Source organism: Pipistrellus hanaki (assembly GCF_964339955.1).
Source record: "Pipistrellus hanaki genome assembly, chromosome: 10".
Classification (NCBI taxonomy): Eukaryota; Metazoa; Chordata; class Mammalia; order Chiroptera; family Vespertilionidae; genus Pipistrellus; species Pipistrellus hanaki.
In genome coordinates this window covers 21,809,143-21,835,340 of record NC_140512.1, presented here as the reverse complement: position 1 = coordinate 21,835,340, position 26,198 = coordinate 21,809,143, and the positions used below count along the sequence as shown (strand labels likewise).

The 26,198-nt window shown below is 35.9% G+C and overlaps 1 protein-coding gene across 5 annotated transcripts in view; it reads left to right on the top strand.

Moving 5' to 3' along the window:
• Positions 1 to 26,198, top strand: part of CACNA2D1 (calcium voltage-gated channel auxiliary subunit alpha2delta 1) — a 333,502-nt gene that overhangs the window by 49,008 nt on the left and 258,296 nt on the right. For all 5 annotated transcript variants that reach the window (XR_014796169.1, XM_084897069.1, XM_084897071.1 and 2 more), the window contains exons 2-3: positions 11,488 to 11,569; positions 19,261 to 19,377. Coding sequence is in view for 4 of the 5 variants with exons in the window: in XM_084897069.1 (XP_084753195.1) it covers positions 11,488 to 11,569; positions 19,261 to 19,377 (199 nt within the window). In the remaining variant the exon portion in view is untranslated. The remainder of the gene's footprint in view (positions 1 to 11,487; positions 11,570 to 19,260; positions 19,378 to 26,198) is intronic.

Genomic DNA, 26,198 nt, shown 5'->3' with positions numbered 1-26,198 from the left:
TTCCCCCAAAGCGTCATTTATTTATTCAGTGAATATTCTATTGCACAACTATTTTATCTCAGTGTTAAGCTAAGTGCTTTTGATTTCAGATAAGGAAGGCCTTCCCTTGTGTTGTTTACATTCTAATACAGTGAAGAGACTAAAAACAAGCAAAAAGCAAGGTTCAGAGTGTCTTGAAGAAATATTAGAGTCTGATGTGAAGGACAGGGGATGGCAGGATAAAGTGGTCAGTTTAGCTACTGGGGTTAGGATTTAGTCTATGAGGTGATGACATTTGATGTGGAATTGAAAGAATGAGAAGGGATGAAAAGACTTGGAGGGAAAACGTGGTAGGCAGAAGAAACAGCAGGCACAAACATGCTATTTGATTGATGATGGTGTCAAATTCTATATAGAGTGGCAAGTTTAATATCTAAATCTTTGTCTCTTACCCAAAATGCTAGTGAATGCATATGCTCATGTATTGGTGCCATAGCAACGAGCCATCTCAGAGGAGTGTTTGCCATTTAGGTTCATTTTCCCTTTTGCGGTTCTGCGGGCTAAAGTTTTTCCAATTCATTGGCTGAAATATCAAGGAGTAAAGAAGCTTCACCACCCAAGTCTTATGTCATCCTCTATGTGTAATAGAAAATAAATTGTAGGGTTATGCAAATCCAGCAATATCATTCCAGCCCTTCTTTAAGCCTCTCCTCATTATCCACCTAGAACTTATCAAGAGAATGTGAACAATGGCTGCCTAAGGTTTAGAGGTAACATATGCTATAGCACTTCAGTTTTTAGTGCAATGAAATAATTAAATTTGTGCCTTCGATGGCAATGTTCAAATATAAGAGAACCTAAAATACAGAGATGCACAAATATGAACTCCATTGCTTTGTAGGGAGCCAACCATATGACTGGTATCAACAAATCATCGTTCATTTATTGATCTGTAATTGACCTATCTGCACAGCAAAAATCAATGTTATTCATATCCATTGTCCATACTGAAAAGATATATACTTGATTATAAAAGTCAATGAACATTACCTTTTCTAACAATAAGTTGAATATAAACAAAAATTCATACAAATAAAATAGTCTTGTAAGAGACTTGCCTTCACAATTCTATGTAAAATAGATTAAAACAACCATATATTCTATCATAATTGGGTTAGAGGCTATATTATTTTAGACTTATAGGACTGTTAATGGCATAGCTTAAAAGCTGCAATGATTATTTGAACAATAGTACATAGTGCATTGTTTAAAGTTCTTGATCATGAGTGACTTTTCAAATGTACAAAAGTAAATTTTCATCTGTTTTAAGAGAAACTCCACCTTCATTTTTAAAAATGTGCATTTATTTTAGTCTTATCTTTTTTTATTCTCCCTATTCCTCCCAACTTCTCCTGATTCTTTCACTTGATTTCTTTTCTTTTCCTTTGGGTCCATTGAATTTCTTTCAATTCCTCCACTTTCATTTTCCTTCATTTAATCTTATCTAAGACCAGCTGGCCATGTCATAAATTCAGGGGAGAGTTGGTTAATCAGGACCATGTTATTTCCCGTGGGGTTCCCAGCTCTGTGTAACCCTCTGGATTTCTCTAATGAAGACGAAAGATATTGCGATGGGCACAATGGGGCCTCTTCCATTAATTCTATTGTCTGCCCGTTCATTCCACAAACACCCCCTCTGTCAAATCAGAAGAGAGAGCATAGAAAATAGGACCAGGGTAAATGGAAATTAGAATCTTTTTACCACAATCCTGACAGGGGTGTTTTCTTTAGGTGAAAAGTATATACACTGCCTAACCTCTTTGAATCATTTTTCTTCTGGGCTACTTCTTGATTTTTAGCTCCAACTTTGCTTTTAGATGGTGACTACTGGATCCTCCTTAGAACCACAGTCCAAAGAAGCTGGTGGAAGGGCAGACCCATCCACTCCTAAAACTAAACCCAAACTCAGGTCACAGAACTTTGGCGGTATATGGTTGTCTGGTCTTCTCTTGGTTAGAAAATGTTTCTGTTAAACGTACGTGGTATATTTTAGTAATCTTTATCATCTAAATTGCCCTTATTGGCTGATTATTGCTTTTTTTTTTTTTTTAATTGCAAGGAGAAGACAGAAATTCTCACTGAGCCCTTTACAGACCTATATTTTTATTCACTCTTTCCATTCTGGTTAAATCTCAGGATAAGGACAAACAAAAATATGGTAGTCAGATGGCTACATCTAAGTCAGCTGCCTCCACTGTAAAATAGATACTATTTTTGTGGGTTCTTTTGCTAGGTATTAGGAATTGAGTATTTCTGAAGTATTTATAACTTCACTTAATAAATTCCAAAGGGATAATAAGCATGATAACAATCAAATAATATGTAAATGTTTATAAAATATCTGATTTTAGATGGTTGTCTAATCACTTATAAGGTAAATGTCCTTAACTTCTTTTGCACTCTGAAGAACTTTCTAACAGTTTCACCTTTCAAATGACCAAGTCATTAGTAAGGTCTGTCACAGGAAGTATTGGGGAGGATTGGCCTGACAGCTTTTCATGGGTAATGCATAAGGGAAGCCTCCATTAAACAGGAGCCTGGACTAGAAGAACAAGTTGTTTTCTTCTGCAGTTTCTAGAACTAAAAATAATGTTTATGAATATCTGTGTTCATCAGAGAAATAACTTCAGATTCATATACTGTATGTTGAAAGGTGATGTGGATGCCTATGAGGCTACTATTTATCAAGAGATATGAGAGGGTGACTCAGTGCTTTCGGGGGGGTAGATCATGGATAGTTGAAAAGATAGTCCTACGGACAGCAGGAGATGTTCATGCTGTTGTTTTTTTCTTCTATTACTACAGGTGACCTAAAACAGGTCGTGTGGATGCTAATGGGTTGCCTTTTGTATCTTGTGCATAGCATTCATTCAGCCTCTCTTTTACAGAAAGAACATTTTGAGATAGAATCTATGGGCTGTCAGGCCTGTGGGAGGCTGCTGAGTCACATATGATTCACAGATCTGGCTTCAGAAATCTTCAGAATTTCCCTTTACCATGCAGGGAGGTCTGCTTTAAAAATGCCTGTTGAAACCCACATTGGAATGTGCTCTAAATGGAGCACTTAGCAGCAGTGACAGAATGACTGTTAATGAAAAGGAAAAAAAATGTAAAAGCCTGCAACGATCCCTTTAGAACGTTGATGTTTAATTTATGCCACTGGCTGCTTCGTAATCTCTTCGTGTTTTATAAAGATGACGAGTTACATGGCGTTACAGCAGGGCCCTCCAGCCCTTTTCACGATGGCTCATGAAATGCATCTCACCTGTTTCTAAAATGACTGAATGAGATCAGTTTCCAAGTCTTTCTATCCAATTGCAGGGGAATTATTTCAAATGTGGAAGATGTAAACATCAACATGAATGGGCCTTTCTACTAGGAGATTGGCCACTGTATTTAAAAGTGTTCATTTCATATTTTATATAAATAATTTAAACTCTAGTAACCAGCTTGTTATTTGCTTCTTAATAAGGAACATATGCCCAATACTTCGATTTTTTTAAAATGTCTTTTTTGTTTGTAATAGTAAATCAATCATCTGATGTTAGTTATTTAATTATAATTTTATTTTTAAAAAAGCCTTGTAAGTAACTATACATACAGGATCATGCTTTGCAGCATTTTAAAAAATATATATATTTTTATTGATGTCAGAAAGGAAGGGAGAGGGAGAAAGATAGAAACATCAGTGATGAGAGAGAATCATTGATTGGCTGCCTCCTGCAGGCCCCACACTGAGGATCCAGCCCACAACCTGGGCACATACCCTGACCAGGAATCATACCGTGACCTCTTGGTTCATAGGTCGACGCTCAATCACTGAGCCACGCTAGCTGGGCTATAGCATTTTTTAAATTTACTGAGAGTATGACACAGATGCTTCAGTTGAAATTAGCTACATAAAGTGCTTTCCCCCCCTTTTATAATAGTTTTTTTTTTCTATTTAATTGCCTAGATTTTCACCTACCTTTTCACTTAGAATTCATAAAAGGTCATGATTTTATAAAGTTGTTATTTAAACATCAGCCAATCATGTGAAATCTTCATTCAAATACAAATGTTTGACATTGTTATCAAGAAATTAAAGCTGAGTTCTTTTCCTGTATTCCTTTGACATTCATATAAATTTTTCACCAAAGCTTCACATTCTTCACAAGTAATTATTGGATAGTGCTAAAATTGAAATTTTGTCACCATTTGATAAGCATCAATTTGTTTTTAAACACAATTCTCATTGCTAATTTCACTGCAATAACGATTTTTTTTTTTTTTTTAAGTTTAGCCTTGTGTTTCTGTGGAGCAGGGCAGGAAAGGGTGCTGCTGTAATTCCTGTCTGAGAGGCAGTCCTTGCCTGGAGTGCTCGGTCCACTCAGACCATGAGGTGGGGTGTAGGGGGGGCACAAGGGCAGTGAATGTGCAGCTCAGGCACAGGGTCAAGGGTCAAGGAGAACCACGCGTCAAAGGGGACAAAAGGTTGAAAGCAATTAAAAGGTGATATATTTTCTGAGCTTTAAGATATTTACTGTCTCGTTTTTAAAGGTTTCATTTCATTTTTTCGAGAATCCTGTGCTTAATATTCCAGAAATATTAAGTGTGGGAGACAGGCTCTCCTTATAATGTTCCTTTCTAAGGGTTTTCAGGAAGAGAATCATTGTTTTTCTAATTTGCAGGTTAATACATGTGCATCGAAGGCTTTTTGATTGTTGAATAAAGTGGTCCTGAAATAGCTGTCAGACACATTACACTGTGGGCTGTCTGTACAGGGAGCACACAGAAGTGGGGCCAGGCATTTGCATGGGTGCATGTGTGTGTGTATTGGAGCCTGCGTCAGGACAACAATGAAGGCCAGCTGAAACAGTCATCTTCTCCATCGACATTGGAAAGCTTTGATGTTGCTCATAGAATATTGCATATTTAAAACGCATCAGGGCTGACTGGACATGTAACCTGCTACTTTATGTCAAGTGTGTGCATGTTGTGAATAATATGAGGGTCAGTTGCTGTGCACCTAAAACTGAGGATGTCTTGCTGTGCTAACGAAAGGTGTCCAATATATGGTTTTGTAAATAAAATAAGCAGTTCTTGTTTACTTGATAATATTGTTGGGGAATATTCAATTTGAAGAAAAATTACAGCATTGAAGAAATATGTGAATATTTCCAAAAAGGCCTTTTTTGGGAAGAAAATGTCTGGGTTTTCTCAATTACTTAAATGTTTGCTTTCTAATTATAACTTACTTTTTTCTCTTGCCATGGAAACATAAGACTTTTGTAATTGTCCTTTGCTCCCTTTACATCAATAGCAAACTTAGAATCTAGCAATATGCTATAAAATAAAAAATAAAAAAAACAAACAAATACCACCACAAGACATTTGAACGTTATGATGAGAGGAGAGTTGAAGATGACTGGTGGCTTAATGATGGAAAGCACCAAGCCGTGTTTCAGATCACCACATTGATTAGCATTTATTAATATATGTACCTATTTGCTTCTAAAGGCAGATTGCTTAACTCTATCACTTACTAACTCTGTGACCTTAGGCAAGTAATGTAACCTCTGTCATTCAGTTTCCACATCTGTAAAGTGGGGCTCATAACAGTATCTACCTCAATAGATTTTTGTGAGAATTAAATAGTTTGTTCATATAACGTTGAGAACATCTCCTGGCACAAGGTACTTAATTGTTATCTATTATCTATTAAGCATCCATTTTGTTTCAGAATAATGCTGGATCCTCTCAGAATACAGAACTATAAACTGTGGTCCATACACTCAAGAAAAGGAAGTACTGGAGAACAATAATTCTAGCATAATATATAGTATATTAATATGTGTGATATTTTGTAAGGCAGGCAATATATATCTTAATAACTTAGGGTAAAGAAAATGTTTTTAAGGATTCCAGGTCTTAGATTGTCCAGGAGAAAAAGGACCTGAAGCACAGACTGAAAGGGTGATTTTCAGGAACTGCAGTGACTTAGACAACGTCAGGCTGGTAGGCAACATGATAACCTGATAAAATTGACATGTTGCTGAAACAATTAAAATGGTTTGGCTGCAGATACTGATCCATGTGGGGAAGTGGATTGGCCATTTAAGTCAGAATCTAAACATAATAAGCTTTATAGTATTTTGCAGTATTGAAAATATTACGGAAGCTCAGTTAATAATTCAGAGAAGAAAGGAAATGAGGCAATTTTTATCGTGACATTAAATAATATTTACACACATGAATTGGGCTGAAATAAATTTTGTGAACAATCTGCAGTGAGTGAAAAAGTATAGATAAACATTGAGAGGGAAGACCGTCCATAAAAGGAATGGAGGCTTTGTAATGAGCAATTAGGAATTCAGCTCACTGGGTCCACAGAGACACCAGCAGCAGATTGTGTGGCCATGTGGGACCCCTCGGGTGGCACCGGGCCACGCAGGGATTGTGCTGGGGGTTGTAACCAGCTCTGATGGGTAAGGGAACACAACAAAGGGAACACTGCCTCCAGGGATCACATCCCTGTCTGAGAACCGTCCCCTCCAGCTAATCTGAGGAACTACATGAATATTAACCTTGCGTGTATTGCTCATTTGTTGTCTTGGAAGCTGGAAGCCTAGGCTGAGGCAAAATATATTGACTAAATGAAGAAACAATGAAAAATGCTTAGATAAAACAAAAATTAATCCAAGATGGTGGAAAAGGAGATCTCATAAAGAATCTTTGTTTTTTGAGGATTATGAGTATGTATATTTGTCAAATGGATTAAACACACACACACACACACACACACACACACTAACAGAGGCTAACAGAAAGTAAAGGCAGAGAAACATTATCAACTTATGAGTCAGATTTTAGTGATAAAGCCTTTTTCCTTACTCCTCACACACTTTACCTTTACACTGCAAAAAAATCAGATGCCTTTTGACATTGTTTACAATATTGACTCTAGGCAAAAATGAAATACTAAAGCATTTCACAAGTCAAAATAGCTTTCTAAAAACAGTTTGTTGAAAATGGCTTAAATTGTTAATAATTTTAAGAACTAACATTTCTGGCATGACACTTATCTCACAAACAATCCTAGATTTAATGTAATATGAAGCACTCTTTTTACACACACACAATTGTATTTCATAATATAGTTCGCTATGTTATAAGAATTGCACAGTTAGCAAATAGCGTGTGTAGGTTATCCAAATCTTTGGCTTACTTATATAATTTTTACTCAAATACAGGAACACTGTGGGTGGTTTATTATATAACAAAAATAGGAGCAGTTTGGCATTGGTGGGATATTTATAGCAAGTGGAACACTTGAAATATATGAACTTATTACTTTAAAGTTGTGAACAAGCTGCTTACCCGTATATATGCACACAATTGAAATGGTCAGTTTGTTAGAGCTTGTATTATTTATTTTTTTCCAAGATCCACGGGCATAGCTTTGTGTATTTCCTTGGATTAAAAATAAAATGATTTTTAAAAAAGTGGCCTAGGCAGAGCATTGCCTTAGAACAAGGGCTGCAGAGACTTCTCACTCTCCCACTCCTCCTCTAAATCCCTTCCTGCAACAGCCTTCTTCCTTTCCCTTAGCTCTTCTCTGTCTCCCATTTATTAATTTTTTGGCTCTGGTGTCTATGAAAATTGCTAGTTGGATAATTCAAGAAGGAAGATGTCTGCTTTCAATGTTCTCTCCTTACTAATAGCAGTAGATTCAGACATTCCTCTCTATTTCAGAAAATTGAATATAGGAAGGGAGGGCAGTTAGGTAATAATTCGTAGCTATTGCTTTGGCCCCCTTCTTCCAACAAAGGAAATCTCTTTGTAGCATCTAAAACAATTAAATAGATAACTGTGCAGACTTGACACTTCGTACTCAACTGTTATACTTTTCAATAGATTAAATTGGGTATAATTTGTGCTGTTCTGAATTTGCTCTTTCTCAAGTGCATGCAAAATGAAATTGATTACCATAATTCTTTTAAAAAAAGTTTTCCGAACTAGGTACTACTCTTTTTTAAAGCCATTTTACAGGCAAATCCAACCTGAAAAAGGAACAATAATTACATGCCAAATATTTTTAATTTAATTTTTGTGTGAAACTTAATATTTAATATTTTTGCTTTTAAATTTGTGCTCTTTCTGTATCATAGGGTGAAGCAGATGATATAAAAGATGATCATTATTCAATAAAATTTTGCTTCAATATTTAAAGATCTCAGTGAATTCTCCAAACTACATTGAGTCAGTAGACATCTTCAAACAGTGGGAAGCATTCTGCTAGTCCACTCTAATGAGTCATTGTAAGGGCAGAGAGAGAATACAAGATAATTTTTTCCTATGACATTCAATACGCACCTGACAAATTTGGAATTATAAGTTATATACTCTACAGGTTTGCTAATTCCTGTAAAGTATTAAGTTGCATTTTGAAAATCTGCTACTTGTTGAAAAATGGGGGCTGTTAACAGATGCATGGGTCCAGCAGTTCTTTAGTCCTTCTTTCTTCCTTCCTTTCTTCCTTCCTTCCTTCCTTCCTTCCTTCCTTCCTTCCTTCCTTTCTTTCTTTCTTTCTTTCTTTCTATTATTTTTTTTTCTGGGTGGATTATGGGGAGAGGAGGGGATTAGTAAATGAATCCTGTACTAAACTAAAATAAATATAATTGTGCTTCAAAAATCAATAATGCAATTTTATTTCAATATATTTTCTGTTTATTCAATAACTATTCATCTGCCTACTATATGCAAGACACTTAATAAAAATATTGAGGATTCAGTGACAAATGAGTATAAATGTATATCCACCTAATGATGAAAGTATACAGGAAAATAAGCATAAAGCCAATTAAAGTGCCGTGGAGTTTAGTGGATAGAAGAGAATCTTTTTTAGTTTTGCAGTTTATCAAAGGTGTTATCTGAGTAGTTGTGGAATTTATTCATAATGAAGGTAGAGAATTAATTTCAGGGACAGGCTGAAGTAAATAAGAGGGTAGAAAGCTAGGTAGGTTAAGTTTTTTAAACTTTAATTTTTGTCTGACTTGCTGACCTTCCCTCATATGAGAGTTACATGCCTCCCCTTCACTTCCCCCTCCTCCCATCTTCCTCTGTCCCCCTCCAGCCCCCCCTCCCCCAACCACCCATACCTGGAGGGAAAGCTGTGTCCTTATCTTCAAAAACCATGGACGAAGAAAGGAACAGGTGTGAACAGCCTTTGTTACGTTTCCCTCAGTTTCCTATGCACAGCCCATACTCTCTGACCTGTCATATCTTTCCATTCTTTATCAAAGCTAGCATAAGAACACTCAGGTTTAACCCTCTCTTTGGGTTTTTATTTCCTTAGGAAGGCTCCCATGTCGTGTAAGACTCCTTCTAGAGTGCTCTGTTGGTTTCTTATTTCATGAAAAGGCTATGTATCCCTTCTAATTTTCTCCCAACATTTTACAGTTATTTTTCTGGAGATAGTCGATGAAATAGTGCTCAGTGATTGCAAATATGTGCTTGACAATTTACCTAGACATGGAAAGACTGATAATCCGCACATACGCGTATTTCCCCTTGTGTCATTTTTGACTTTTATGCTGAATGGATCTTTGCCTATTTCCTGGTCATTATATCGATATTCTTCCAACTCCTGGTTTGGGAGGCAGAGTTCTTATGTCTTTTAGGAAAACCAGGCAACATGTCATATCCATGAGAAATGATCCTTGCCACTATAAAGTGTTCTTGATAGCTTGTCAGCGGGGCAGAGAAGGTGGGAGAGCCCTGAATAAACTTTTCAGCCAAAACAGATTCACCCCAATGAGCAGTGGCAGTGACAGCACACTCAGATGTCAAGTTAGAATGAAAGGTTGAGACCATTTAGCATAAATCAAATTCAGGCATGAGTTAAGTTCATATTTTTACATATATACTATTTGTCTCTTGGCTCCCCAGCTAAAGGGATCTATAAGGTATATATGTTTAACAGTTTTTTTATTATTTGTCATTGTTGGGAATTATGCTTGAGGAGAGATGATTCATTTTCCTTGGGTTTTAGGACTTGTTTAGTAAGGAGAAATGAGGAGGTAGTCTGACCTGAATTAGAGAATGGTGTCAATGGCCTTTGCTCCTACCAGTTTCCTACTGTAACCTATTGTTTTAAACGTAAACATGGGAACAATTATATTTTTCTAATATTATAGTAGGAATAAGAATATTAGTTAGTATTTATAATATGTTTCAAATATATGTACCAGCTCATAAGCAGCACAAAGCCTAATGTTTGAATCATGTAGTTATGCATCATTGATTTTAATAAATCTATAAATTTCTCTCCACTTTGTACCCTCCTCCCATTTATTTACTTTTTGTTTCTCGATATTGATTTATCTTCTTTGTATCAATTTCATACAGCATGGTTCAATAAATGTTCTTTCTTATTATCATTTGTGTGAAATTATCCCTAGCGTTTATGTATTTAATTGGCTAACTTATTTGTTGCATGTGTAAATCAAACCTCTGTGTTTTCTTCTAAGGCATTTCATTCTTTTTATGACTGACTTTCAGGTTTTGCTTCTTCCCCTTTAGTTTATTAGCTCATTATTCTTTTATGTGTTCTCCTACACCACATTTAAATCCCTTTTTCATGTTATACTTCTTTCCATGTTTAATTTCTTGTTCCCTCACACTTAAGTTTATTTGGAAAAAAGATGGCTGCCTTATAGTAGTATTGAAACTTATCTGAAGAAAAGAAGATTAATATGGTTAAATACCGATGATCGCAGCACTTATGAAATACAAAGTTCACTTTCCTTTATAAAATAGCATTTTATAAAACATTTTGTCTTAATAAAATTAAAGAAGTTGGATAAATAAGATCCTTATAATGGCATAGGACTATTTATCATATGACCTCAGGAAAAAGAAAAGATACATAAAGTTTACATAGCATGCTTTCAACCATGTGAGGTAATTAAAAAAAACCAAAAAACTTAATGGAAATACATGAAGTGTTAGCAGTGGTTATCCCTAGGTAATTAAATTAGGAGACATTTAAAATATTTCTCATTTTCTTGCATTTAAAAAAATGTTCTCCACTTAGCACACCCTTAGTATTATATCCAGAAGACTTGTAAGTTAAAGAATAAGGCTCAGTTTAGAATATTCTATTTACTAATTTTAAGTGGAATTTTCATAAAAAAAATAAGCAAATTTATCCTCATTGGTCATGGCAATAATGTCATTTTTCTCTTATCTGGGGGTATTTCAGCATTCTAAGAGGCTTTACAGTGAAGTCTCATTAGCTTTATAATTTGTAGATGGGATGAGAGGGTGGACATAGTGAGAGCTGGGAGAGAGAAGAAAGATTTAAAGGAATTTAATGAATTATCTGCATCATGACTGTAAAATGGCTGTCTGAGGCCCTAATTTGCCAGAGATATGATCAAATGTTTTCTTCTCTAATGTCTGCAGTATCAAGTCATGGGTGGATAAGATGCAAGAAGATCTTGTCACACTGGCAAAAACAGCAAGTGGTGTCAACCAGCTTGTGGATGTGAGTAGAACCCAAATAAACTTACTCTTTTCTTTAATTTGAATGCAATCCTAACTTTCAGGAAGCTGTTTTTCTGTATTATAAATAAGATGTTTTTTGTGTGTGGATCTGGTAATGAAATTCTGGAAGAGACCCTTGGTATATGCTTGGTATTATGAGAAACATCATCCCTAACAATTAACAAAGCTTTCTCACCACACACACTTCATAGTTTACACATAGCCCTCACTTACATGAATCCATGTGTTATGGAGACTCCCTTAGAGTTTAAATTGGGATGTCACCTTTCTATTCTTCAAACTATATTGTATAATCTCTCACATCGTGGTGACTTAAAGTACTGTGATGAATTCTTTTGAATGTCCTCAGTGGGGACACTTCTTCATTTTTTGATGGTAGATTTCATTTTTAAAGAGAGTTGAAAAGTGTTTACAGCTATGTCTGGAGACTGAGTCATTGATGTGGGTAGCAAAGATTTTGGTCTAAGAAAAAGAGTCATTGTAAAATAGGGTTTTTCTTAGGATTTATGAAAGTCACTATTAAATAATTTTTGAAGATAATACTATTATATAAATATTTATCATCTTTAAAAGGTTATTTTACTTAGGTAAGAGCACTTATATTATAGGTTTTATAACATTTATTAAACATTTAATGTTATTTCTTGAGGGTCTCACTTGCATTTCAATGTAAGTAATGTAACAATTTGAAAATACTTTCGTGTTGTGATCTTAGTGATGCAATGAGGCCTTTTATTTTCCAAAAATGAGATGAAATATATTCAAGCAGATTCATATGTATGATACATGAATATTTATTATATGGATATTTGTGTGTGAATACTACTCTCCAGAAAAAATGGAATGTATGGTTGGTTACCATATATATTAATAGAAATTCATAAAGGAACCTTATTAATTAAGCAGATACTTAAAAAATTATTCAAAAGAAACTGTGTACAAAATAATCAGAGGTTTCAATCTGAGAGTATGTTGAACAAACTTAAATGTCTGTGAGATGAAGATATTTGGGAATGAAAAATGTTCCTTGTGAATAACAATGATCAAATGTAGTTTAGTCAACACGTGTGTCCCAGGTACTGTGCAGGCTGCAAAGCTTGAGGGGGAACAGTTTCTTTCCCTCGAGGACTGACTGCCAACCCACTACGTGGGCCCGAACATGCCTGGAAGCTCTGGTCGCTGGTGCTGGTGACCTGCAGTGATATTGTGGGGAAACATATAAGAATATGAGTGTGTGCAAGGTAATATGTGAGCCTTCATTAAGTTAAGCTTTATACCAAACATGGAGTTTGTGGGATGAGAAAAAAAGAGATGAGAATTAACAGGTTCTGATTAGAAGCTACATGAATCTTTTTATTGACAGATTGAGATTAAAAATAACTGCGTTTGAGAGCGCTCCTTCCCTCCTCCAGAGTTTCTGCAGCATCAGAAACCACTTTCTTGGCTGACCTCATTTTTTTACTTTTCGCTTAAATATGTGAACCTTCCACTCACAGAATCTGCTTTTGCAGGGAATCATTATGCAACAAAAAGTCTCACCCGATTTCCACTATGCTTATGTGAAGTGTAGCTGACTAAGAAGAGTGTATGTACAATGATTAAATGAATAAATGGCTTTGTCTGAATATGGGTAACAAAATAGAATGGAGAGGATGGAAGAAAATCCCCACACTTTTTATGTTTCTGAGGCACATACGTAATTATAGTGACAGAAAAAAATTACAGTTAAATAATTTGTTTTATTATATGTAACAAATGAGGGGGGAGAGATAGAACAGAATCGATTATTGGAAAAATAATTTGAGTATGGGGTCACTAAAAGAGCATTATTTTGCATAGGTAGGTGATCCATATGCCCCTGTGCTTTGCCTACAGAGAAGGTTCATGTGCGGGCTTTTGGCTGTGGAAATTTAAAGCAGAGACTGGCTGAAGGATGCTATAGTGAATAGTGGACCCTGAGCTGAGATTGGGCGTATTGAATACAAGGGGAGGGCCAAAAGTTGAGTAAATGGAGGGATTTAACAGGTTCATGGATTGAAATTCAATATTATGGAAATGATGATTCTTCCAAAAGTATGTAATATAATTATTTTTACTGGATTTGCAAGATAGAACTAGCATTTTACTTGAATACTCATTTGCAGCTGTAATGAGGCAACTTAGTGAAAATAAGACATTTTTAAAATTTAGTGAAAATTAAAGTTATTTGCCTAACTTCAGTTAAAGATATGGCATGAATTAGCTTAAATAGTGCTATGTCTTAATGAATTATTCCATTATCTATTCATTTATTAGAAGATAACATGTCCATTAATTGAGTATGCTCAGCCACAAAGTACATGAAATAATTGAGGGAAGAGAAGAAATAAAATTAGGGAAAAGAGATAGTAATGTATTATAATTTTGCTCAGTGAATTTAATATATTAGAACCTTTCAAATACAACTGAAGGGCTTCATTTGTTTTTTATTAGTTCAAGAACTGCACTAAGCCCTTTGCATGTGGCATCTTATTAATTCTCAAGACAACCTTATAAAGTGAACACCATCATCTCATCTTGCATATGCATGAAGCAATTGCAATGTTAAATTTTAGTTCTTGGACACACAACTACTAAATTGGCTGTAACTCCAAAATTAAATATATATATATATATATATATATAGTTATGCTTTATACCAAACATGTCAAACTTGCAGCGCATGGGCCACATACCTTGTTTCTTTGGCCCATATTAGCCTTTGACTTTGACATTCTTGCTTTAGACTATAATATTTTACCTTTTTATTTTGCTTCTTGTATATTGAGAAGCAAGCAGATCCCTGATTAGGTATGAGGTTACCATGGTTATGCTACTGCTCTTTTACTAAGAGATATAAATTACTAGAAGAAGCCAAAATTCGGCTAGCAGTTACCCACTCATGAACATTTCTATTTGAATTTATTATTTTTTTAAAAAGTATAGAGATATATTGTAAAGTCTAAATTTACATGCAGAATGTAAAATCTTCCATTATTGTTGGTATGTACAGACATGGTTTTTGTGTGTATATCTATTAAAAGGATTGCTAAGGGTGGTACAGAAAATAGTTTTTCTTGATTTTGTCTTTATAGTCTTCTACCTGAAGAAAAGACACTTATTTTCTTCCAGTTGATAGCTTGGTGATCTGCCGAAATGTTTCATCTCATGGAGTTGTTGAGATTGATGACATATCCATCTATGATATTTATTGACCTATAACCAGAACTCAAGAAAGATCATTCCCCTGTTGTATTAGTCAAGAGAATTGTATTATACTAGAGGCCTGGTGCCCGAAAATTCATGCCCTCGGGGCTGGTGGGTCCCTCAGCCTGGCCTGCGCCCTCAGGGGATATCTTACTGACTGAGTGCTCCCAATATTTTCTCAAAGACATAAATATGAAACATGTCTAAATATTGAGCATTCAGTTCTCTTTATTAACTTAGTATTTACACAAGGATTTCGAGTGAAGAATTTCATTAGTAACTCAAGGGGTTCACAGTCCAATGCTTTTTCTTTGTGGTCACATGATCTTATGTAAATAGAATGTTCATTTTCTAGGAGGTAGAGAGTTTAATATATTATTTTATTGGCAAAAGAAGATACTCTGAAGCAGAACATAATTAATCATTGGTGATTCTGAGTAGGGATTTAGCAAGATGCAGAGTCAACGGTAAGGATGGGAATCTTTTTTCTCTCCTTGTGAATGATGCTAAGGAGCTGGTGATAGTAGATTTCCCTTTGCCTGCTTGTCAAGTGATATAATAACACTCATCCTTCCTCACAGAAACCTTGCAGGGGTAAAAGGGACATAAAAGTAATGTAAGTACTTTATAAAAATAATAGTATTACTTTTCAGATATAGCTTATTTCATGTTTTGTTTTTGTTCAGAGTTGTCTTACACCTACAACTAGGAAATGTTGTGACTAGTTACTGTAATAACAGGCAAATTGAGATTATTGTCTTCTTAGGGAAAAATACATTACCCTCCCTCCCTAAATGGAGAGAAATCTATTTTGACTGCAAAATGTATTTCCTTAGAGAGAATATGGACTCTATTATTTTTGTGTATGTGTGCTTTGTTTCTTTTAAACAGTGGTTAATTACATATGTTTTCAAAGACACGAAATAAAATGAATTCTAAAGGGGTTTCTAATCTTGTGATAACTTTCAATATTTTATTAACAGGTTTTTAAGTGCAGTAGTATCGGTTCAAAAACATTAATAGTGAAAGACTATTAAAATGATTTATTTTTACCATACTGTTCTGTTCTATTATCAATCAGTAACACTTTTATTTTTTTAAAGTTATGCTGGTATTTGAGCGAGTTCTTATTTATTGTTTCTTCAAGTAGCAATCTAATGGCTTAGTAATTCTAATTACAGGGAGAGTGATAGCGGCTGTGCTCTCTTCTTGTCTATGAGATTCACAAAGGATGGGAAAAGCTAAAAACATTATGGAAGTGATGTAGCCAAGGGTTAGCTGCTTCTTTACAATGAAGATGAATGGCATGCAGGACCATTATTTGCTACTGCACACTCTCAATATACAACATATAGCTTCTTATATTTCTCCCCCGAAGACACCTTTAATGTCTCTATATAGAGTGCAGTGATTCTCAGCCAGGGGCCATTTTGTTCCCCGAGAGACATTTGAAACATTTATTATTGTCACACCAGGGGTAGAGGTGGGGTGAGGGGTGGGGGGTGAGTGTTACTGGTATGCAGTGTGTAGGCGTCAAAGATGCTGCTAAACATCCTATACTGCATCGGGCATTGCCCACAACAAAGAATCATCTGGAAAAAATGTCAGTATTGCTGAGGCGGAAAACTTAAGAAGGACAAGAATTTGAGGCAAGAGTACAATTAAGCAAGAGCCAAAGTCAAGGTCATGCATTTGAATAATGCTACCTACCCACTTATAAGGGAACTCTAGGGCTCCTCTTTCACAGGGGGCTGTCACAGGAGAACCTTTCCTCAGAACGATGGCTGCGGGCAGGGCCCAGATCTTGATTGCTTATGCAGGACAAGTTCAGTGGAAGGACAGCAAATGTACAAGTATTGAGGGGAGGAGTTACCAAGTTTACATTTGTAGACTGTAATCGCAGAAATGCAACTTAACTTACTCGTGAGCCACCATTCTTTCTCGGGGAGGAAAGTATTAATCTTACCATTTCAAGGTTCCCTGTTTTTCGGTTCAAAAAGGGCTTTTGTGGTCAATTATATAGATTTAGTCAATTTCACATTCGAACTCCCTTTCAGTATGTTCTCATGTTCTTGACTTTGCTTCTCGGCATCTGGGCACAGGGGAAACTCATGTGAAGGAATGTCTCATGTATTTGCTCTTGAATGTGATTGCCTCTAAGAACTTGGTCCATCTCCTCCTCATCCTGCTGGGGGCTCCTCTGCTCTGGTGGTTTTCACCATCATCCTCCAGGGAGACCTCTGCTCTCACCATCCGGTCCATCCCTCATTCTTGTCATTGGGCTCCCCTCCTCCTGCACTGAGGGCAGTCTCCTTGACCCTTCTGAACTAAATTCTTCTGATTTATAATCCTCTCATTCTTTGAAGTACTTATAACGTTTCTAATATGTGTAGGTAGTGAATTTATAAATGTCTTTATTTATAGTACATAATGCGAAGTAAAGACTATGCATCCTGAACTAATCTTCACCAACTCTGAATTATAATGCAGTCTCTATACCACAGGAAGGAGATCAGACTTCATACAGAAAGGAACAAAACATTAATGGTTCAAAGAACAGCTGCCTTTATACCAATTAGCTATATTGGTTTTGCTGCAAAGAACTAAATATCCTGGATCAATTAAAGTGATGTTGAGGTTTATCTTTTTGTACCCTGATCAATTAATCTATTTAGGAGGTCATGTTCTTGGATGTCATCTTAGGCCAAAATAAAAGAGGGAGCCTTGAGTTGGATGGATTTTATCATGGATAACCTGGGTCTTTAAAACAGAGCTCAATAATCTGCCCTGCAGAAGAAAACAAAAACAGTCCAGTAATATGCAGGAATCCTGGATGACTCTAAATATGGAGATTGTATATGCTAAGTTACTGTGGTTTGAATAGGTGAAATGAAAACCTACAAGGTCAAAATTCAGACTAGTGTGGAAATACCTCATAGTTTGAATAAATCAAATGAATTTAGGATTAAAAGTTTGATTTAAATCTTTTAAAATTATTAATTTTTATCACTTGAACAAAAAATTAATTCTATGTAAACTAACATACTCTGTTATAAATAATCTAGAGGCCTGGTGCATGAATTCGTGCATGGTTGGGGTCCTTCAGCCTGGCTGGTGATTGGGACCATCTTGTCCATTCCCAATCAGGGCCAATGGGGGTGGCTGGCCAGGGAGGGGACACGGGAGAGCTTCAGGCTTGTCCCGCCAATCTAAACCATATTGTCCAGATCCTAGCAGCAAAAGCTAACCTTGGTTGAACACTGAGCATTATATATATATATATATATATATATATATATATATATATATATATATATATATATATATCTGTGTCCATTTGAAACCAGCATTCACCAGTAGCATCCATGCTCAGCTGGGACTGGACTGTGGGACCTGTTGGTAGTAACAGAATGCTGAGGTTGTGTTAGGAAAACAGGGATGAACTGGTTCCTGCAGGTGCCTGGATTCTCTTCTCATAAAACTGCCAGGTCTTGGCTTTTAAACATGGTTTAGTCATGCATGTGCACCCCATCTGTTGGGTGCATAAGGGATTTCCTTCTCTGCTCAGCCCTCCAGCTACAGAAAGGGCTGCTGGTCCTCTCCCCACCCCCTTTCTTTCATTCTTCCTCTCCCACCGGTAGTGTACAGGCTCTGTGTACCAAGTGCATCTGATGCCATGCTAGGGAACTCCTTCCATGGATACTGATGTGAGCCAGAAATGCAGCTGAGTTTCCTTATGCTGCCTTAGCTTACTTTCAGTATAGTTTGATTCAACGATTTAAAGATAAAAGAAAACAGTCAATCTGATAATAAAAATATTTACACAATTCCATTTTAACTAATCTTTAATGTTGACCTTGATGACTTTTAACTGCTACTCTGTGAAATGAAGCTCCCTGTGTCACCTGGATGAACCTTACTTAGCAGGAGCTTCATATTCATTCATTAATTCTCTCCCTCTCTTTTCATAAGGTTTGGCAGCAAACCCGTTAGCCTCAGTGATTGCAGTGAGGGAGAACAGTGGGAAGTCTCTTTCCATACATTAACACTTCCCCCTCCTCCTACCTTTGTTCACTGCACATATCCTCCAGGTTTGACCTCCCATACTTCAATCCTCCTGTTTTTAAAATGCTGATGGCAGTTAATACCAGGTTTTGAGGTTGAAAGTACAATTTCAAGTGACAAAATTGCATATACAAAGCATTGTTGTTCAACATGTTTTACAGCCTGTGGACATAACTATTTTGGTGAGCTGGTGGTCTTACAGGAAGCTAATATTTATGTACATATTTTTGACACACCTAAACCCTGGAAAGATCCAGGAGAAGGAAGAAAAGGGTGGACTTTTCTAATCAATTGTTTATGATTTTAAATACATTCTTATGTGAACGTATGAGCCAAATAAGCAATTATTATTCTTAAAAATTTCTTTTGCTTTTCATATAGATTTATGAGAAATACCAAGATTTGTATACTGTGGAACCAAATAATGCACGCCAGCTGGTGGAAATCGCAGCCAGGGATATTGAAAAACTTCTAAGCAACAGATCTAAAGCCCTGGTGGTGAGTTTAAATTGGGTCCGCTCATTTTGTTATTATCCATTACTTTTTATTTTTCATGCTTTAGTTGGTGGCTTTCTTTAGTATGCTTTCTTTACCACGGAAACTGTTCATCTAATGTGTGCATGAAAGGTGAGATATTGCCAAAGCCGGTTTGGCTCAGTGGTAGAGCCTCGGTCTGCGGACCGAAAGGTCGCGGGTTCAATTCCGGTCAAGGGCATGTACATTGGTTGCAGGCACATCCCAGGTGGGGGGTGTGCAGGAGGCAGCTGGTCGATGTTTCTCTCTCATCTATGTTTCTAGCTCTCTATCTCTCTCCCTTCCTCTCTGCAAAAAAGTCGATAAAATATATTTTTTTTAAAAAAGGTGAGATATTATGGTTTCATTGTGTATCCAACATAATCAGCTTACTTCTAATTATTAATTTGTTAGGTAATTTTAATACATAGGAATAGTATGTTTAATTCGTACATGGATGTATTTATACGTATGTAAGTCACAATGCATAATGATAATGTTTAAACATATTGTACAACATAAAACCCACGAATATTGCCAGCACCCTTAACGCTGCCTTCTTAGAACTTTCCTGTCCCCTTACCTTGCCTCCCTGCCAGGGGTGGGCAACACTGGTTATTTGATTACTTATTTCTTTATTTTAAAAAGTAGTTGTGCTTCACATACATGTTTTGTTAAACGTCATATTTGCTAGTTTTCTTTCTTTTTAGCTTCATTAAAATCACATTATACTGTATGTAGTTCTCAGCAACTTTCTTCCATTATGTTTGTACTAGAGGCCCAGTGCACAAAATTTGGGCAGTCCACCAGCCCTCAGGGGATATCATTCTGCAGGTTTAGGCCCACCAAGGGGTTCTTAGCTCTGCCTCAGAAGCAGGAAAGGCTTCTACCACTGCCTCTGGGCTCATCAGCATGAGCCTAGCTTCTGACTGAATGGCGATTCCCCTGTGGGAGCACACTGACCACTATGGGGCAGCTCCTGTATTGAGCTTCTGCCCCCTGGTGGTCAGTGTGCATCATAGCAATTTGTGGTTCCACTGTTCAGTCTATTTGCATATTAGCCTTTTATTTTATAGGATGATTTATCTTGTGGTTTGTACTTAGATTTAATTTATTGTAGCCATAGTTAAATATTATTTTATGAGGATATATCTCAAATATCATTTATTATCTGTTGGTAAATTATTATTTGGTGCTACTAAATTTGCTTGAACAAGTTTCCTGGTACCTAGTGCAAGGATATCTGTAGGGCCAATAGTGGAATTATTAGACTGTAGGTATTCACAAAGTCAGCTTTACAAGAATATTATTTCCAAATTAGTTTTATCAATTTATATGTGCACTAGCAATATATTTTTAGTATCAAGGTTATCAATATAAAATACCCTTAGGAATATATAATAGATGTAAATCTATGAAAAACATGTAAATTGAACTGATTGTTTTCTGAAATATCTACTAAAGAAATTCCCTAGGAGTTTCTAGAATTCAGTTGTTTGTCTTTTTTTAAAGGAAATGAACAACTGAAAGGCTTTTTTTTTTTCTTATTATTTTTAGTGGAATGATTATAAATTCTATGATAAGCTTTACTATGTCTTCACAAAAACTGGTTTTATGTATTTGAACATTAAATTTTTAATTCTGACTTTTATAGTCTGATGATTAAACATGAAATCATAACTTATTTCATTGCTTCATGCTTAGCTTACATTTGTTTATATGTTTGACTCAAAACTATTTCAACCAATGTCTTTTTTCAATTTCAGTATTGGACATTTTATTCATGCTTATATTGTGATATTATCCTTTTATTTATTTATTGACATTCTATTCATGCTCCACCAACCAAATTTAGAAAGTGCTGAAAGAGAAACCACTGTAAAAAAAAAAAAAAATTAGTTGCTTTTGCCATAAAACCAACCTCATTTATAGCAAAAGAGATTTTGCACTTAAGTCATTTTTGGTTTTGTTTCGTGAGTATATAAAAACATGTTATGATTCTGGTGAGTGATATGCTTTTGGGCTGTTACAGAATCCTATGAAATAGGCCCATTAGACATCTGTTCATTCTTGTTTTATTAATGAGGAAACTCATAAAGTTCTAGGGTTCTTGTCCAAGACTTGTGTAGCTAACATGAGATTGTGGCGGAATTTCACTTTAGGACATCTGTCCGTGAATCCAGCTTTTTCCCACTGGTAATTTCAGCCATTATATATTCAATATGTATTTCCTAAGTGAGCATTTTTTCTATTTTTTTTGCTATTCCTATGCCTCACACACTGCTCAATATGGTCATTATTCTGCTAACATTGTTGGATTATTCTTAAGCAATCTCAAGTCAAAAAAGAAATAACCGTTTAACATTGTTATTCTCATTTATTTCAGCCTGCACAAGGCAGAAAATCTGCAAGTGTTAATGAACAATTCATAGGAAAAAGCTTTTCAACAAAACAGTCCAACCTCCTCCAATGGTGCCTCCTGAAAGATGGAGGTGAATTAAATAAGTGGTCTTATTGTTCACCAACTAGCACAGACAAGGGGATCTGCTGAGTTAATGAAGGTCTCTAGACATTTTGCTCAAAGAAAATAGGATCAAGGTTATAATAAACACATTTTTCTAGTGACACATTTCCAATTATGGTGTATTGTGTCTCCCTCTGGCTGTCCTGGTAACTTTAATTATAAAGCTGCTCTAATCTATTATGAAGCTTTAAATACTGTAATATGTGCCACCTCCCTCTTAATTCAACCTTGATATTTAGTTTATGATTAGATCATGAAAAAGAGAAAATAATGAATGTTTTCAAATGACTGTTAAAGTAGTATTTTTTTTCCTTTATTCCCTCCCCCGTTGGTAGATCATTATTGATTAACCAACTCGTTTTGAGTATCTTTAGCTACTAAACCAGTAGTTCTCTATTTGTCATTGATATGGAATTTGCTAAAAGTGCAGATTTCTTGCCTTTATCTATAGAGGGTTTAACTCAGAAAGAAAGAAATATCAGAAAACTAGGTCCGAAGAAGTGATAAAGAGAATCAGAAAGAAATGTGAAATTTTTAGAGAATCAAAGAATTTAAAATGTATTGTATTTGGGTGTTAGGAATCATTGGTTTGCTTTTACAAAAACATTCATTAGAATATATTGGAATGCAATAAAGACTATGGTGTTAAAGAGTTTTTGGAAAGTGAGTAATTGGCAAGAAATTAATATGCTCAGGAAATGTGGTAGGACAGTGAAAAAGAAAAATGGAGTACTGCTATAGACCTTTTCTTTTTCTCAGAATGGAGGACATGTAAACATGCTTATAGACAGAAAGGAAGAAAACTATTAAATGTAAAACTAAGAAAAACACATGCACCTGGATGTTAAAGGATAGTTCCAGAAAACACATACAACGATATTAGAGTAATGAATTTATGTTTGAAAAGGTGGTGATATCTTTCACTTGAGACAGAATGGATAGTAAATATGAATAAAGATAATTAAACTTGCAGATAGATGAAATTGGAAGTCACACTGGATAACCACTTTTCTATTGGTAAAGTAGAAGACTTATATGCAAAGAATAGGTGTCTTGAGCATTTAATAGTTATGATTTAATAGGTGTCTTGAGGGTTTAATAGTTATTAAATAAGTTATGATTTAATAAGTATAGTAAAGATTTGGGGAAGCAAAGTAAGAAAAAGTGAAAATGAGTCTTGTATAGGTAAGTGGTAAACAAAATATAGAGCCATCCTAACATTGAGAAAAAAAACAACACAAACACAGAAGGTATAAGATATCTTCATGTTCTAAGAGTGAGGTGCTAAGCTACATATGAATTTGAGAGATGTCTGAAAGTATGTGTCTTGACTATTAGCTATAAATCTATCTTGAGGGAATAAATTTATCCAGATTGAAGAGAACAAACAAAAATTTCTTTGGGAGAAGTATGGAATATTGTGCTTTTTCTGTTTTCATAGATAATAATGTGCTTACCCTTCTCCTTAATCTTAGTATAAATGTTCTTGAGATGATTGCTTATATTTTATTTCTCCTTGAATCTGAGTGGTAAAGGGACTAGCTAATCCACTACTATTTTGTCAAATGTAGTTTACTTTTATTTATTTGGATTTGACACATGCTTCTGGAAACTAACAATAAAGTGTGGAGGCTAGAGATGCCTGTCTGATGGCTGCGCAATGAAAGGTGGCTTCACTGGGCACAAGCTTACACACAAATCAAAGCAGAGGTGAGCTGTACCTGATGGAGCTGGTCTGGGACTCCATCCAATAGGGCACACTGCCAGGGGCAAAGCCAGTTCAGCAGAAAGAGGGTAGACACACACTATCAGATGGGAACTGAAGTGTAGGGTGTAAGTGGCAGCCAGAAGTGTGGCATTATAGTGAGATGTTCTGGAAACCCCCAAACAATGCCGGGTGGCACCTACCCCAAGAGAGGAGTAAGTCAGCAATGCACATCCACAAATGCCAGAGTGTACCAACACACAATCATAGAGAGAAAGGGTGTCCGTTACCAGCTTTCTCACAGTGCCATTGCTGAAATCTCCACCTGTGAGCTGGCAAGTGCCATCAAGATGTGATCAGGAGGAGGAATTCAGAGAGTGAGCTTACCACACTCCTCACACAGAGACTCTGGAAATTTCTCAACCTGGAGCAGTCCTGAGCTACTATTGGAAGTATAAATGAATTTTAAAATTAGATTTTCACTTTAACCCAAATTAGATATTTTAATTAATTAGCTGAGATTATTTTTAGGTACAAAAGTGATATACACAGTGTTTGCTTGTGATAGTTATGGAACCTGTAAGGCTTAAAATTGTGTTCAAATATAGCTGAAGGGTGATTAGTGCAAATTATATTTTCTTTCATGTTACAAGAAATCTGAGGTAGGTAGCTGAAAAGATTTCCAGAAGTCCCATTCTGGGTGCATCTCACTGAGTAAGTCCTGACTGCAAAGGGGAGGGGGGGTGGATAAGAAATATAGTTTTTGCCTCTCTAAACAAAATTGTTGTATTCTTAGTTAAAATTTTAATCCAGCCAGCTGGTGTCTATGTCAAGACCTTTACAAGATTTAATGTGAGTTTTAGGAAAGAAAGTCTAGAGCAAATCCATTTTAAGAAACATAGGAAAGAAAAACATTGCTTTGTGAAAAACAAAACAGAAAGAAAACAAAACAGAAAACCCAACAATAATCATAGAGTTCTGCCCAACTGGTGTGGCTCAGTTGGTTGAGCATACTTCATTGCTCTTAAGAGGTCACCAGTTCAATTCCCAAGTAGGGCATGTGTCCAGGTTGCAGGCTCAATCCCCAGTAGAGGGCATGCAGGAGGCAGCCAATATATGTTTCTCTCCCTCTTACTTCCTCTTTCTCCAAAATCAATAAAAACATTTTTTAACACACACACACACACACACACACACACACACATTCCATTCCTTTAATATGATTACATAATCAGATCAGCTTTTTCTATGGAGGATTGGGACAGTATTAATAGTAGAAGAATGAAAAGGCTCTTGAATCCATTTTATTGGGTCGGCAGCTAAGTAATTGCGGATTTTTTAAAGAAAATCAAAGACAATTTTTTCATGGAACTAAATAACTTTATTCTGTAATGTATTGCCCATTTTGATCAATGACCTTTTGCCATCTTTCAGGCAGCATCATAATCCCACGTTCAAAAAACTTCTGGTTTTTATTAGCAAAAAACTGAATCAGGTACGATTTGACATCATCATCATTATTGAAATTTTTACCATTCAAGGAGTTTTGTAAAGATGGAAACAAAAAGTAATCAGATGGTGCAAGGTCAGGACTATATGGTGGATGTGGCAAAACATCCCAACCAAGCTCCATTAATTTTTGCCGAGTGACCAAAGATGTGTGTGGCCTTGCATTGTCATGATGGAATACAACACCTTTTCGATTTGTCAATTCGGGCCGCTTTTCTTCGACTGCATTGTTTAATTTCGTTAGTTGTTCAATGTAGACATCAGAATTGATCGTTCGGTTGGGTGGTAAGAGTTCAAAGTAGACAATTCCTTTGTAATCCCACCAAACTGATAACAAAACCTTCTTTTGATGAATATCAGCTTTTGATGTTGTTTGAGTTGGTTCACCTGGCCTGCTCCACGATCTTTTCCACTTGATATTGTTGTAAACAACCCATTTTTCATTGCCAGTTATCAGTCGTTTTAAAAATGGATCATTTTCATTACGTTTCTTTAGCAAATCGCAGCTGCTAATGCGTTGCGTTAACTGTGATTCTTTCAGTTCGTGAGGAACCCATGTATCGAGTTTTTGAACATAGCCAAGTTGTTTTAAGTGATTTTCAATGCATGTATGTGATACATGAAGCTTCTCTGCAATCTCACGTGTTGTACTGTGACAGTCCGAATTGATTATTGCTTTGATTAGGGCGTCATCAACTTCAACTGGACGACCAGAGCGTCTTTCATCTTTGAGTGAAAAATCACCAGAACGAAATTTGGCAAACCAATTTTGACACTGCCGTTCTTTTAAGGCTTCATCACCATAAACAGCACATAACTTTTTATGAGCTTGCCATGCGTTTTTCCCTTTGCGGAAATAAAAAAGCAAAATATGACGAAAATGTTCCTTTTGATTTTCCATTTTTCAATGAACGCCAAACAAAAACTACAAAACAGATCAAAAAACTTTTTTTACTGATTAACAGCTGAATAGCCAACTATCAAATACAAAATGTGTTTTACATTTGTACTACGTCTGCAAACCTAAAAATTCAACTGAAGCCATATATGTGTGAAACCCGCAATTAC